The sequence below is a fragment of the Entelurus aequoreus genome, linkage group LG13 (genome assembly GCF_033978785.1).
Source record: "Entelurus aequoreus isolate RoL-2023_Sb linkage group LG13, RoL_Eaeq_v1.1, whole genome shotgun sequence".
NCBI classification, from domain to species: domain Eukaryota; kingdom Metazoa; phylum Chordata; class Actinopteri; order Syngnathiformes; family Syngnathidae; genus Entelurus; species Entelurus aequoreus.
Window position 1 is genome coordinate 28,000,634 of NC_084743.1, and position 16,056 is coordinate 28,016,689.

General features: G+C 36.4%; 1 protein-coding gene across 1 annotated transcript in view; it reads right to left on the reverse strand.

The window, feature by feature from the left end:
- The window catches only part of LOC133663276 (low-density lipoprotein receptor-related protein 1B-like), an 872,326-nt gene that overhangs the window by 429,751 nt on the left and 426,519 nt on the right, over positions 1-16,056 (reverse strand). Inside the window, 3 exon segments of the mRNA XM_062067630.1 lie at positions 3,114-3,303; positions 3,692-3,911; positions 14,152-14,332. Of these exon segments, the coding sequence (XP_061923614.1) occupies positions 3,114-3,303; positions 3,692-3,911; positions 14,152-14,332 (591 nt within the window).

Below are 16,056 nucleotides of genomic sequence, written 5' to 3' on the forward strand. Positions count from 1 at the left end.
ACAAAAAAAATCAGATTTGTAGAAATTATTGAAAACTCAAGACAGCCATGACATTATGTTCTTGAACATGATTGCACAAGGGTTTTCTAATCATCAATTAGCCTTCTGAGCCAATGAGCAAACACATTGTACCATTAGAACACTGGAGTGTATTTCTTTAAAGTTAAGACTAGTTTAAAGTTATCTTCATTGAAAAGTACAGTGCTTTTCCTTCAAAAATAAGGACATTTCAATGTGACCCCAAACTTTTGAACAGTAGTATATATATATATATATATATATATATATATATATATATATATATATATATATATATATATATATATATATATATATATATATATATATATATATATATATATATATATATATATATATACACACACACACATACATAGGTCAGGAAAAACACAGAGGCTATGTCATCCCTACAAGCCTGTTTCTCCGGTTTCTCTGCTCTGCAGGGGATTTTAGAAGAGAAACCTGCAAAACAGGCTTGTAGGGATGAAATAATCTCTGTGCTTTTTCCTGACCTAACGTATATTCCGCTCTACCCCGGTATTGAGCACTGTATAACGGATAAACCACAGAAACCGCGGCTGTTTTGCTTTTCAATGTTATTTTAAACCTTGTGTGCTACAATGAGAGAATTAATTGCTGCAATATATGCAAATTACCCTGGTTTTATCTAAAGTACCGTCCGGGGTTTATGTTGAAGCGAAATCTTTCGACATAAATAATGATGGTTTTCAATCGATTGGAACACCACTAGATGCAACTTTTTTTTAAGTCCGCGGCCATCTTTTCTCGCCGCAAGGTATGTAACGCCGACGTATTTACGTCAACAAAGTTGACGAATTGCCCCAGACCTAATATGTATACATTTATATACTCTTTTTTTTTTAACGCAGTGCTTCACAACTTTTGCCCTCCGATCCGATAATTTTACAATAGATTATACAGCTGAAAATGTTTATAGCAAGTGACAGAAGTGAACACAATAACACATTTTTATTTAGCTTATTTTATTATTATCTTTATTTTGCTAGTATCGTTGTAAGTAACATTTAATACCACAAATACATTTGTTTTAACAATATAAAGTGACGAGTGCACAATAACTAAACAATATCAAAAACTACTATTGGATTATTTGAGTTTTGCCCTCAGAGCCTTCCTGTATGCAAAGACTTACTCCCTGAGTTTGAAAACAAACAAAAACCCCCACCAAAAAAATATGTTGTAATAAAAAAAGACAAAGATAAATATCACTTTTATCACTTTAGTATTATTTATATATTTATACCATACTCGGTTTTGATATCTGGATCAATCAGCCCTACATTACCATGGAACTTTAGCTGTTAGCTTCATGTGTTGTCCTTTCCTGCATGCTTAGCCATTCATTTTCCTCTAATCCTCCAGTGATAATGGTATTTGGAAGAAACTAAGTTTGCTTTCCGCCATAGTTGTGAGAATTTGTATCTTAGAAGCGGCTTATAGACGACGCGCTCGTTGTAGTTTGCTCTTAGATTCGAGCAGTGTTCTGGCAAGAACACACCTCCTGCATGTGTGTGTAACAGGGAATATGGAAATGCCATTTGTGTCTCCCTGAGCATGCATCCCTTTCGTGGTTTGCCCCTACATGTCATTGATCGTGGCGCACCACCGCAGCAAAATAAAAGCCGCCACACCTTGAAAATTAAGGGTTTTTTTTACATGAAAACAAATTTAGATTATATATTGTATAAATGGATATACTTTATACAGTCTAATATTTACGCAGCATTGGCCATAATTTGTTTGAAAAACATCTCATATATCATAAGAATGTTCCTCTATGCTTTCTTTGGAAAAGCGTGCATTTAAATTGCCTGTCAGCATCAGCGCCACAGCTGGTCGCGCACCTGATCCAACCCAGAATGGAGTTGGCGCTAGAAAAGTAAAGAGAGAAAGTTCAACAGAAAGGCATTTCAAGTTCGTTAATGTATTTCTTGTCCAAGCCTATTAAAACTACCCTTATTTGACACTACCACCGGCAGTAACGTCTAACTTTACACCATGTGCGTTTTCGAATATCCGTTGGGAAATCTCTGTTTGGTAAAATCAATGTGCATGTGTGTTTTTTCTATAGATACTCAGGCTTCCTTTCACTTTCCAAACACATGCATATTAGGTTCATTGGAGACTCTAAATTATCCATAGGTATGAATGTGAGAGTGAATTATTGTCTCTATATATATATATATATATATATATATATATATATATATATATATATATATATATATATATATATATATATATATATATATATATATATATATATATATATATATATACGGTGTAAAGTGGCAGCGTGGCGAAGTTGGTAGAGTGGCTGTGCCAGCAATCGGAGTGTTGCTGGTTACTGGGGTTCAATCCCCACCTTCTACCTTCCTAGTCACGTCCGTTGTGTCCTTGGGCAAGACACTTCACCCTTGCTCCTGATGGCTGCTGGATAGCGCCTTGCATGGCAGCTCCCGCCATCAGTGTGTGTGTGAATGGATGAATGTGGAAATACTGTCAAAGCGCTTTGAGTACCTTGAAGGTAGAAAAGCGCTATACAAGTATAACCCATTTATCATTTATATGCAATTGGCCTTGCTCATTTTCATTAGCCTGTGAATGAGCTGGTCCATTGTACGTTAGCATTAAGCTTGCAGCCACTCTTTATACTGTATAATTATATTTCTTGAATGTGTGGCATCAACTATAGTGACTGCGGTATAGTTACAGTATAAACTGAAACAAATCTAATTATAAATTCAAACTAGTAATGTGGTATTTGACAAACAGGGCTTGAGCGTAACGTAGTGAACGTGTTGTTTAGTACGCAAGGTTTCTTTTTGAGGATAGTCTTACAAGCACCGCTGCTCTGCCAATTTTTGATCCAACCCTTGATATTTTGTAATGAACTTTCCAAGCCAGTACCCTGGGAGAAGACTCACGCATCGCTAATATCTGGACTCCCAGCAGAGAGCGGTTCGATATGTAGTCCAACTTTCACAGTGTGGGTTGCTAAGGTTCAGTGGTACAGGGTGAGGAGAGAATAAAAGGGGAAAGCAGCCAACCTTGCTGACTTTGTGCATCATAAACTCGGAGGCCAAATAACGGTGGTCTTTCAATCCGCATCACGTTGACATCCCCTGTGGACAAATCCAGCTGGAAGACCGATGCGTTCATGTACTCAGTCCAAAAGATGAAATTGCGATAATGAGATATTCCAAATGGATGGTTAAGCTCCTTTCCGTTGTAAACCACCTGTGATGGAAGCACAGCAACACTGGTATGCAATAACAATCATCTCATAATGGTCGAGCTATATTATTTGTAAACATTATAAGAACAGTGTGACTTCATTGGGGGACATCTACACAGCATGTTTACTTGTAATATCTGTCTGATTTTTTATTTTAATAGTCTTTCAGTACATGGACATGACAACATTTGGGCATGGCGTGTAAAACATTTCAGCATCGCAAAACTATACAACTCAGGTTTTTGACAAAACAAGGATGGCACTATACAACAGAAATAAATGGTACATTTGATCGTACCTTGACACAACACGCTTCACTTGGTAGCAAGAACGTTATAAATACAAATAGAACAGGGCTGTTCTGCGATAGCTTCACAAATCCGAACTCACCATTCGTCCAGTCCCATTGAGGTAAATCTTTTCGATGTGATCAAAGTAGGCATCGCACCAATACATGGTGCTGGAGCTGTGGTCCAAGGTCAGGCCATTGGGCCACAGCATGTTTGAGGTGACAAAAATATCTCGGTTTGATCCATCCATCCAGGCTTTTTCTATCCGTCCAATACTGTCATTCACCTCATCCTCTTCCCAGTCTGTCCAGTACATCCAGCTAACAAATGAAGAAACACAAAAAGTCAATCAAGTAATATGCGTGCAATAATGATACTAACAGAATCAACAATTTATCTCAATTTCAAGATAAAAAGAAGAGTTTCAACAGTTTTTGGTTTCAAGGAAAGAAGGATCCATATCTCACTGACAACATCATCTACATCTTTAATGAGGAAATAATTATTTGAGCTGATTTTTTAAGTGTATCTCCTTACAAAGACAATAACAGACTATTCATTGTTGTCCCTTGAGTAAGAAGGTTGTTGAGTCAGAAACCAAAACCCTCGGCCAAGGCAGAAAATAATTGGCTCAAGAAGTATATTGGGATCCTGGATTGACCGAACCAGTCTCTTGACTTTAACCCCATAGAAAATTTTTGGCAAAAGCTGAAACTTTCAGTTGCCAGGCAACAGCTCAAAACCTTCTTTAGAGAGTATCAGTAGAGATGACTATATCAAAATCCATCCTGAGAAAGGTCTGATCTCTGTGTTTACCGACAAGGTTGGCCAGCCAAATATCAATTACGATATTGCTTGATGTTAAAAAAATGTACAATGTTTTACTTGATAAAATAAAACATATTTTATCACCTTTTTTTCTGGATTTTTGTGTGGAAATTGTGCCTCTCCCTGTTAAAATAGACATACTGTAGTGATTTATGGACTATTTAAGTATTCATAATCTATATAATTAATGGGGGATCAGGTAAGTACCCCCCTCTCAGTAAATGACAAAACATGTAAACAACTAATGAGATGTTAAAGCCAAATCACATGTTGGTGGTTTGACAATGGATGTGGTTAGCATGTCCGTGTCACAGCCACATGGTTCTGGTTTTCAGACTATGTGTGCAGTCTGTAAAGTCATGGCCAGAAGTTTAAGCAATTACTTAATTTCGGTGTTTCAATAACTGCGGCCTCAGTATAAGCAGCAAAGTTTTGAAGGCCAAAGTGAAGGTAACCCCCCCAGAATGTTTACCTAAATCTGCTTTTCACCAAATATCAGATGTGATAGAGTCCGGTTCAACCCCCACATTGAATAGGACAAGATTTATAAAATTAATGAATGACATGACTAACTTCAGAACCTCCTTCCCAGCAGGCACAAGACATTAAAACAACATTGAAAACTTGTTGAATTAGGTCCTGACATTGAACACAAACAAAAAAATTTAATCAATTTTGGGTTCTGACGTTGATTTGACCATTGAATTTTCGTCATTTCCCAACCAATATTCTACAACACAAATACAACGTTGAAACAACATACTTTTTGACAACGTTTTTCAATGTCGGTTTGTGGCGATGATTTGACCTTTGGAATTTGGTCATTTCCCAACCAACAACGTGGATCCAACGTTGGACATCAACATAGTCTCAATTTACAAGTACAACTATTCTGGAAAAGTTGTTTCAAAGTCAGTTTTAAAGGAAATGTATGTAAAATCAACATTGTATCAATGTCCTGTGCCTGCTGGGTTACAAGTAACACACTTTATTTCAATTCTGTTTTACATAGTTACTGTATGTAAGCATTTAAAAAGTTTACCAAGACGAGCTCTGAATACAATTGTATTTGTTATTCCAGTTTGTGACCACCATAGCTTTTATTTAAACTGGACAAATTAGAGACTAATAGTATTATCATATGTTTGTTTTGTTTGGATTCTTTGTTTGTTGAACCTATTCTTAATTTTTGAGAATGTGTACTGATTAAAAAGCAAGAACACTTTGCTTCAGATGCAGGATTAGATTAATTGATTTGACATTGTCTGTAGTGGGAGTTGTTGTCTATGTGTAAATGACTGATGAGCAGTCCAAGGTTTGCTTCTCGTCCTAAGTCAGCTGGGATACATTATAACTTTCCTGTGACTCTTAACAGGGCAAGTGGTATACAAAGTGTATGTATAAATGGAATATAATAGTAATGGGCAGAACATAAAAACATCCAGATCAAAAAGAACTCAGAAGAATGCCAACACATACAAACTAACCAATAAGTGAACATGGCAAAAGTAGCAATAGTGGGTAGTGCCGCAACACACTTTTACTGTAAATTCCAGACTGTAAGCCACTACTTTTTTCCTGTGCTTTGAACCTTGCCGTTTATAAAATAGTGCGGCTAATTTTCTTTGCTAACTGCCATAATGTTTTGTGTTACATAGTTTTCATTAAAAGCAATTCGAAACACTGGAATTGTGTGTTATTGTTTGTGCTATGGCACCATCTGCTGGTTAACAATGTACTTTCTGTTTTAATGCCTTGAAGTGGAAGTCAAATCTTTCATAGCAATTTTCCTCGAAATTATTTTTCATTCATCACTCTAAGCAACGTTTGTAAGTTTTACAATATAACAAACAATTCTTACTTACTAAACTGTCCCATGTGTGATGCCTGTAGGAATGTTTTCAAGCCTATTTGTATGTGCTATTGTAATGTAATGAAGCTGGCATCATTAGCATTAGCTAATATGCTAACACGTTTAACAGTGTCAGTATTATTAACTTACAATGGCATTATTTTTGTCTTGTTTCATTTTCACAAATTCCTCAGTAGATTCACCAAAACTTTACCGTGGGTTTATTGAGTCTGTTTAGCTGATTGGAGAGCTAGCTTCCGCAGCTAGTGGGTCCATGGAGATGACTTATATGGTTTGATCGGCCGTTTTACTGCCGAGTTCCAGACACCGTTTGGAAACAACTAAGGTATGTAAATAAACATCTACAAAATATGTATGTGTAAATAGTTCATTTCACAACATATATCTGCAGCTAGTATATGAAAACAATATTTTTTTTTTGTAAACTTTAGTCGGTGCGGCTTATATCCCGTTGCACCCTATAGTCTGGAAAATATGTTAACTATTTTTGAAAGCCTGCAAAATAAGTTTCTACTAATTACAAGCATTTTTTGTAAAAAAAAATAAAATAAAATAACAAAAACAAACATAAAACCCAAAACATTTTAAATTATTTTCAGAATAATCATCACATATGATGATTTATATCTACATTTAAAACATTTCGTTTTGGTCTAAATCAGTGTTTCTTAACCAAACACTGAGGCCCAACAACGGGGCTCGTTGTTGGGCTGAAACCAAAAAATAACTGTTTATGAGAAGTGATTCGTATTCCGCAGCGGTACTCAGTTGTAAAACACTTTTACACCACTCGGGGCAGTAATGATAATATCAATTAAACAGAAGAAGTCCGGAGCTGAAGTCATCGAGAACTTTCTTCAGCGCAAAAACTATGACTAAAGTGGTGAAACTGTATTTTGATTTGCACTTTCATTAAATTGACAGTTTATTAAAAAAAAACTTAAATTATTATTTATATTTTTTTAGTTAGAATGTATTTATTCTAGTGTGGTGCAATTGTATGCATATTTATTTTTCATCAGTTTTTTTTGAGTCCCTTCTTCTGCAGTTTATTTGAATAGTATTACAATGTCTAATCAGCTTGGCCTTAGCCTTGATAATAATTATAATATATTATCTTTTGGAAATGTACACTGTTGGAATATTTATCCTGAAGCTGCTATTTATTTTCCAGACATGATCAAAAATACACTTTATAAACATTATATACTGTAAATTCACCCAGTCACAACATTAGGTACACAATTTATGTCACTGCATGTTGAGAGACTTAGACAAATTGTATTGATCCACAGGGGAAATTGTTCCACACAGTAGCTCAGTTACAAAGGATGGAAAGTGTAAGGAAGGAAAGGATAATGCAGGTATAACGTAGACTACAAATGTACCGTAGTAGCAATATAAAATATAACATATATGTAATATTTACATATTATATATACAGTATATGATATATACAGATATATTATATAATATAATATTGTTATATATTATATACAATTTATAACAATGTATTACCATGTACATGATTACAGTATATGTAACAGCTGCAGCATAAAATAGAGAGTCGATCCAGCAGAAAATATACATATAAGCATTTGGGTTTTATTAAGCACATGCCGCGATTATAGGAAAATAATATTTGTTTTCTACCTGTGTTTGTTTTATCTCAAAGCCTGAAACTGAGAGGGAGGAGCTTCTCCTCTTAATGTCCACTGAAGGACAACCACCTCGCGGTGACGTCACAACGTACCCAGACTGAAAACCCCGCAAACAGAGAATCCAAAATGCATGAATCTTTGGATTTGATGCTTTGGCATTGTTTAACACAGGCATCAAACTTTCTAACTACTGCTATAAGTCCGAAAAGACAGAATTCATCATAGGTCAGTGGCCTTGTGGTTAGAGTGTCCGCCCTGAGATCGGTAGGTCGTGAGTTCAAACCCCGGCCGAGTCATACCAAATACTATAAAAATGGGACCCATGACCTCCCTGTTTGGCACTCCGCATCAAGGGTTGGAATTGGGGGTTAAATCACCAAATTGATTCCTGAGCGCGGCCACCGCTGCTGCTCACTACTCCCCTCACCTCCCAGGGGGTGGAACAAGGGGATGGGCCAAATGCAGAGGGTAATTTCACCACACCTAGTATGTGTGTGACCATCATTGGTACTTTAACTTTAGGTTCTCTAGACTAAATCCACAACTTGCTTTACATCATGTAATGCAGCAGTTCATTCCAGCCATCTTCCAGTTATCTCTTGACACATCGGCTTAAAGCTTCTTCCTTTGATTTCTCATAAATCAATGCATGTGAGAACTAATGTAGGCTTAAAAAAGATCTATTTCATACCGGAGTGACAAGCCTCACCGGGGGTATTGTTCTGCGAACCGCTGGGAAGCCATGATTCCTCTCCCTGCTGAATTGCTCTTGTGTTTCCAACAGAGAACTCACCTTAGACTGCCAATGCCAAATCAGACCTCTTGTGCAGAATCCCAACAAGCAGGTAGATCACAGCACATATATAAATAAACTGGAAATATTTCCCACGCGTAAAAGCAAATAATCAAACAACCCTGGCAACGTAAACTGAGCATGTGGTTGCTTCACTAATCATTCGGGCTTATCAAGTCAAAATGACGCCTGATTACACTTCATCACAACATCTATGCCCCACTAAAAGTCGTTTGTACATTTTGTTGGTTAGAAGCCACAGCAGATATGACATGTTTGAAACAGGAGTGGGTCAACAATGTGATGGGTTTTCTCGTAACCATGCTCAGAGGATTTGTTCCTTTTGAGCATTGCTGAGTGAGCAATTTGGCCTCCTGATTCTCATCCCTGCTTATAACTGAAGGGTGGGGAGTGAAGGATTAAAGAGAATCAGGAATTATCATCGATATGGTAAATGGTAAATGGGTTATACTTTTATAGCGCTTTTCCACCTTCAAGGTTCCTTAAAGCGCTTTGACACTGTTTCCACATCCACCCATTCACCCACACATTCACACACTGGTGGCGGGAGCTGCCATGCAAGGCCCTAACCACGACCAATCAGGAGCAAGGGTGAAGTGTCTTGCTCAAGGACACAATGGACGTTACGAGGTTGGTGGAAGGTGGGGATTGACCTAGGAACCCTCAGGTTGCTGGCACGGCGAGTTGGAAGTAGGAGCTGGGAGTGACCTCAGAGTTCCAGTTAAGAGGTCGGAAACCAAGATGGCCATGTCCAGGAAAGCTTTTTTTGTAATTGCCTTGTCTGAATATCAACAACTTATAGGACAATATTGACTTTTTCCACGACCTTCAAACATGGTGGACAAACAGGAAACGTGTATAGAATGTGTATACTGCATGAACAAATATTAGTTTACACAACAGTACTGTTGCCATACATACAAAACCCCTCCATCAACATTTTATATATACTCCGCAAGTCTATGTATAATGTAGTAACAGACACGTTCATAATTGTCAGGGTGTGTGGGTGGTGACGAACCCCAAGATGCAGAGACGGCAGGCATTGAACAGGAAAACTTGATTTCATTTAACACTATAGCAAAAAACAAACAAAAGGGTACAAACAAAAGGCACGCACAAGGCGGAGAACAAACTTGACTATGAACTAAAATAGCACAAAGGCTAACTGTCGACAAGAAACAAAAAACACTTACTGTGACACGAAAGAACTATGACATGAGCAGAGTGAATAAAAGTAGACAGAGCTACAACAGCAAGTATTATGACAGGTAGTAGTGACAGGTAGAAGCTACAATAATCCAGCACAGACTGGATGGGAAGGCATGTTTAAATAGCAGCTGGCTGATTGACACCAGGTGTGGCCAGGTGCCAATCAGCCACAGCTGAGGGGACACAGCACTCAGGGAGACAAACAGGAAACTGAACCAAAATAAGAGTGCTGACAGGAACTAAAGACAGGAAACAAAGACATAGCCAGACTGTCAGGGACAAGCCTGACAATAACAATATGTAATATGTACGTTTGTACAATATTTACCGTATTTTGATCATTTTAATCAATACTGGAACTAATTATTCGGCGCATGTATTTCCATTTCCGTAGCAGCGCACGTCCAACTTGTGTTCCTACTTCTGGACACAAAACACTTAAGTGGGTTCTAATAATGGCAGACGTGATAACAATCAACGAAAATGACTATTTTTGGACTAATGAGGATTTACGACCGTATCTTTTTTAACCTGAATTCATGGAGGATTAACTACTGCTTCTACACTGCAAAAAGTCAGTGTTCTAAAACAAGAAAAAAAAAATACAAAAATTAGGGGTATTTTATTTGAACTAGGCAAAATTATCTGCCAATAGAACAAGAAAATTTGGCTTGTCAAGACTTTCCAAAACAAGTAAAATTAGCTAACCTCAATGAACCCAAAAATACCTTAAAATAAGTATATTCTCACTAATAACAAGTGCACTTTTCTTGGTAGAAAAAACAATTGAGACCTTTTTGCTCAATATGTTCAAAAATATTCTTAAATTAAATAAATGCTAGTGCCATTATCTTGACATAATGATATGCGCTCGGCATCATGATTTTTTTTTTTTCATGCTTGAAGTAAAAAATGATTACTTTAAAAAAGTAGTTTTATACTTGTGAGTGTTAATGACACAGCTTTGCATCAGTTGATATTCTAGTTTCAAGCATGTTTTACTCAATATAGGTAATCAAATCTCAGCAACAAGCTGTAATATCTTACTGAGATAATTTAGGACCAAAACCCTTAAAATAAGTAAAACACTCTAACATGAAATCTGCTTAGTGAGAAGAATTATCTTATCAGACAGAAAATAAGCAAATATCACCCTTATTTGAGATATTTAATCTTACTTAGATTTCAGTTTTTGCAGTGTAAAAGCCAGCACGGAGGAAGAGTGAGACGTTGGAGCAGACGGAAGCCGATAGAGTGAGGTGAAAGTGACTCGAAGCTGACATAAATGGAGTGTTTACCCATAATTAACCGGAAAAAACGTCCCCCGGCCAGCTGGACCAAACAGTCCATCGAGTGAGAGACTTTGTTATCGATCATGATTCATACGTGTTATTAAAACTACAGTACATACAATTTTTGGCTAGCTGTGTACAAACAAAACATGAAATGTGGGCTAATACTTTACAGATACTGTAATATGATTGTTCATGTTTTTCAGTCTGTACAGATGGGTGTCTTATCGCAGTGTTGTGCATTACAAACTGAAACGTGTTTAGTTTTTGACATAGAAGCTAGCTTATCTCTTGCCGTAGTTAGCTTCTACGGCTAATACCGTAGCACGCCGACGTGTTAGTATGCTAGAAAAAGAGATCCTCAGTGGTCACTCTTTCAATAACAATACAGTTTGGTTGATATACAGGTTACGGAATGTAAATGAAGTGTTGTTGACGGTTTTTGAATGCATTTTTTTAGTGATTTAGTGGTAGAATTGATTGCTCCCATTAGCTGCATTGCTAGCCGCCAAGAACGAGCCATTTTTTATATGTTGGAAAGCGGAAAAAAAACAAACTTTTTGTCTTCTTGTCTCTCATAATGACTGTGAACGTTAGGCAAAATTCCCAAAAAATTGCAGTTCCCCTTCAAGGGAAATTAAGTTGTGTCAATTGACCAAGTACGTGTGAGGTGCATCATTAAGATTACTTAAATAATAGAATAACAAATCAAGTGTTGTTTGTGCCTAAACTGTGTTAATAGGCAATCTACCAAAAAAAAAAATATTGGGAAACTTTAATTGAGTTCTGCAGCATCTTGTCTATCGTACGCTTTGCCTCAATTAACAAAGGAAATGATGTATTACTTCTACAGAGGAACAAATCAAGAAGGTTAACCGTGGCTAATGAGCTGGTAGGAGTGGTTCATCTCCAGGCATATAGACAAACATCTCATTTCTTTCTCACAAACAAAAGAGCCCCACTGAATGATGGTGTTTGTGAGCAGTGAGTACACTTCTTAAATATTTTATTTAGTTTTTCAGTACTGAAGAGATTAACTTTGATACTATCTAAAATAGTCACAGCCAGTTTAAAGCAGAGGTATTCAACTGAAGTTGTTTTTGGGCCACATTTCCATAAAGCTCAGGACCAAGGGGCCGGACTTTCCCTTCACTTTTAGTCTTTTATTGGAAATTCCGGAGAACCAGCGTCCTCTACAGTAGACATTTGATTTGGTTTTGTTTACCGTATTTCCTCGAATTAGCGCCCGGGCGGTAATTCATTTAAAACCTCTACTCACTCCGGCGCTTACCAAAGGCATGCGGTAAATGTAGGCATGCATAATTATTTTAAAACCTCTTCTCACTCCGGCGCTTACCAAAGGCATGCGGTCAATTTAGGCATGTGCTCATGAATTTGAGTGTGATGTAAGGATACCATCATGACATCGCTTAATGCCGCAATAAAATTTAAAGCACAATGAATCATCCCGGGAGTTCTTTTTGTTTGGGTCTGAAAAGACAATTATAACGTGACACTCTTTATTTTTACAAGGGGTCATTCAACAATGACGTACACATTTTTCTTTATGTAAAAACGCATGAAAAACAAATAGAAAATAAAACATGCTACTTTAATTCTTAACTACGATTGTAACAACAAACATTATCAATCAATGTAAACAACATTAGGTATGTGACTTACCCAGCGGTAATTCTAGGCATACGCTAATTGTTTTGCGAAACGAGTTTGACCCGGCGGTAATTCTGACCCGGCGGTAATTCTAGGCATGCGCTAATTATTTTGCGAAACGAGTTTGACCCGGCAGTAAATCGAGGCATGCGCATACTATATACCAGGCGGCAATTCAAGGAAATACTGTATTTGGTCAGCGTTACAAGAGTGTTCTGCTGTTTTTAAGAACTTTCTGCAAAAAAGCTAGTCTAATGATATCTATGGCAGCACTCTAGTGATGCTAAGAATATGCTGCAAAATTATGATTTTTCTTTTAACTGAACTTGCCAGCCACCAGTTAAATAGCCCAAATGATGAAAAAGAGAGGACCCAAAATGGAACCTTGGGGAACACCACTAGTCCAACTAAAGAAGTTGAACAAATGACTACTTACTGCATCTGAAGTAAACAAGCTACAGCAACACATTAGTTACATACAGTTAAAGTACCGCTGATAGTCACACACACACTAGGTGTGGTGAAATTACCCTCTGCATTTGACCCATCCCCTTGTTCCACCCGCTGGGAGGTGTGGGGAGCAGTGAGCAGCAGCTGCTTTCGCGCACGGGAAACATTTTGGTGATTTAACCCCCAATTCCAACCCTTGATGCTGAGTGCCAAGCCGGGAGGTAAATATAGTTTTTCATAGTCTTTGGTATGACTCGGCCGGGGTTTGAACTCACGACCTACCGATCCCAGGGCGGACACTCTAACCCCAAGGCCACTGAGCAGGCATGCATCACATTACCAAACATGTGTAACTGCCATAAGGAGTGGATTTAAAGGGGTGCTTTGAAGGACGCCTCAGTTATGTAAATTAAAAGTTTAGATCGGAGTGTTGGACGTTTGCTAGCCAGGTTAAAATGTCAATGTGAGGATCTGCCAGTGTGTTTACAGTGGTCCAAGTTCCTCGATACAACAGGGGCATTCTAGTGATTTTAGGAATTAGCTGCAAAAACATGTTTCTTCCACATTTTGAACTAAACTCCGGGGCTGGTGTGGTGTCATTCCTGGCCAGATCTGGCCAGTTGAATAGCCCTGGTGTAAATAAGCTTAACAGTGTACGTTTATTGTTCCTTTGAAATAAGTCAACACACAAACATGAGTACACCACTAAGAGAAAATGCACACACACCAATATATTACAACTAAAACATCATTCCTTACCTGTTAAGAGGGTCGACCACAATGGCTCGTGGGTGTGACATGTTCCCTTCCAAGAGAGTTTTCCTGGTTTCTGAGGATCTCTGCAACCTGGCAACACTGATTGTCTTTCTGTAGCCATCATTGGTCCAATACAAGTTATTCCCAATCCAGTCCACAGAGATTCCTTCCACATTGTCGAGTTCTATGAGCAAATCATTGGATCAAAATGCTGGAATAATGGGTTTTAGGATGTACGCCAAATTTCCTATTGATCTTGATTCTTGATGTAGGGACCTATGATGATTTTAATCTACATTTAAAACACTTCCTTGTGGTCCAGATAATGCGTATTGGATATGCTCTGGTGTAAATGTTGCATACATTTTGCTCTACAGTCACTTTAGTAACACATTTTTTGAGTGTTTGCACAATGTTTGATTCTTGAGGCGTTTCCACATTGCAAATGAAACCACACCCAATCCTCTCCTTAAGAATCATACATTTTTCTTTATAAACTGTACACTGTTTAAATGTATATTTTGAAAGTGTCACCATTATTTTTTTTTCCTGACATGGTTGAAAATAAACATTATATAGAATACACCGCTCACAACATTAGGTACACCTGCACACTTGCCGATTGATTCAGAAAAAAAAGCTGCTTTTAGCAGCATTAATGACACTGAATGTCGCAGGTCAGTGTTACTATGCACATGCCAAGATTTGATGGAAATCATACTTTAACCTTCCTTTTTTTTCTGTTTTCTTATAGCCTGAAGCTGACTGAGAACTTGACCTAATGTCCAAATAAGTGCGTCCAACTAGCTGTGACGTCCTGACATAGCCAGACTGCAAACACCGCTAACAGAGGCATCCAAAATTGCGTTCAAGCTCAAATCAAAATGAATGAATGCATGCATGTGTCTTGATGCGTTGGCATTCTTTGACACAATCATCCAACATCATAACAACATTTATAAGTCAAAAAAGTCAATATTCATCATAAGTCTCCGTTAAGTGCAACACTACTAACTATTCAAATGACGGGTTTAAACCATTACAATATCTAAAGTTAATTAAATATAAGTCATCATGATACAACTACTCAGGGAGGAGACTGAAATCACTACATAGATTGAAAAAAAAGGTAAACATTATTTATTATTAATTAAGAAACAACATTTATTAACTAGCAGAAACTTGTTTTAAAGAAAATACAGTTCAGTACCCCGGCTTACGAATATATATATATATATATATATATATATATATATATATATATATATATATATATATATATATATATATATATATATATATATATATATATATATATATATATATATATATATATACGAATATATATATATATATATATATATATATATATATATATATATATACGAATATATATATATATATATATATATATATATATATATATATATATATATATATATATATATATATATATATATATATATATATATATATATACGAATATATATATATATATATATATATATATATATATATATATATATATATATATATATATATATATATATATATACTGTATATGTGTGTGTACGTATACATACACACATACATACATATATGGCAGGGTGTTCAATTGGTCGGAGTGGTGTTGCTTATACAGTATCAGAATTCGGAGGGATTTATCCTGAATAAATTACAAAGGTGTCTTAATATAGTACTTGGATAATATATATATATATATATATATATATATATATATATATATATATATATATATATATATATATATATATATATATATATATATATATATATATATATATATATATATATATATATATATATATAGGCAATTTTTACACTTTATTAAAAACAAGAGAATGATACTTATATGACAGCACTATATTGGGAAACATTTAATGTTCA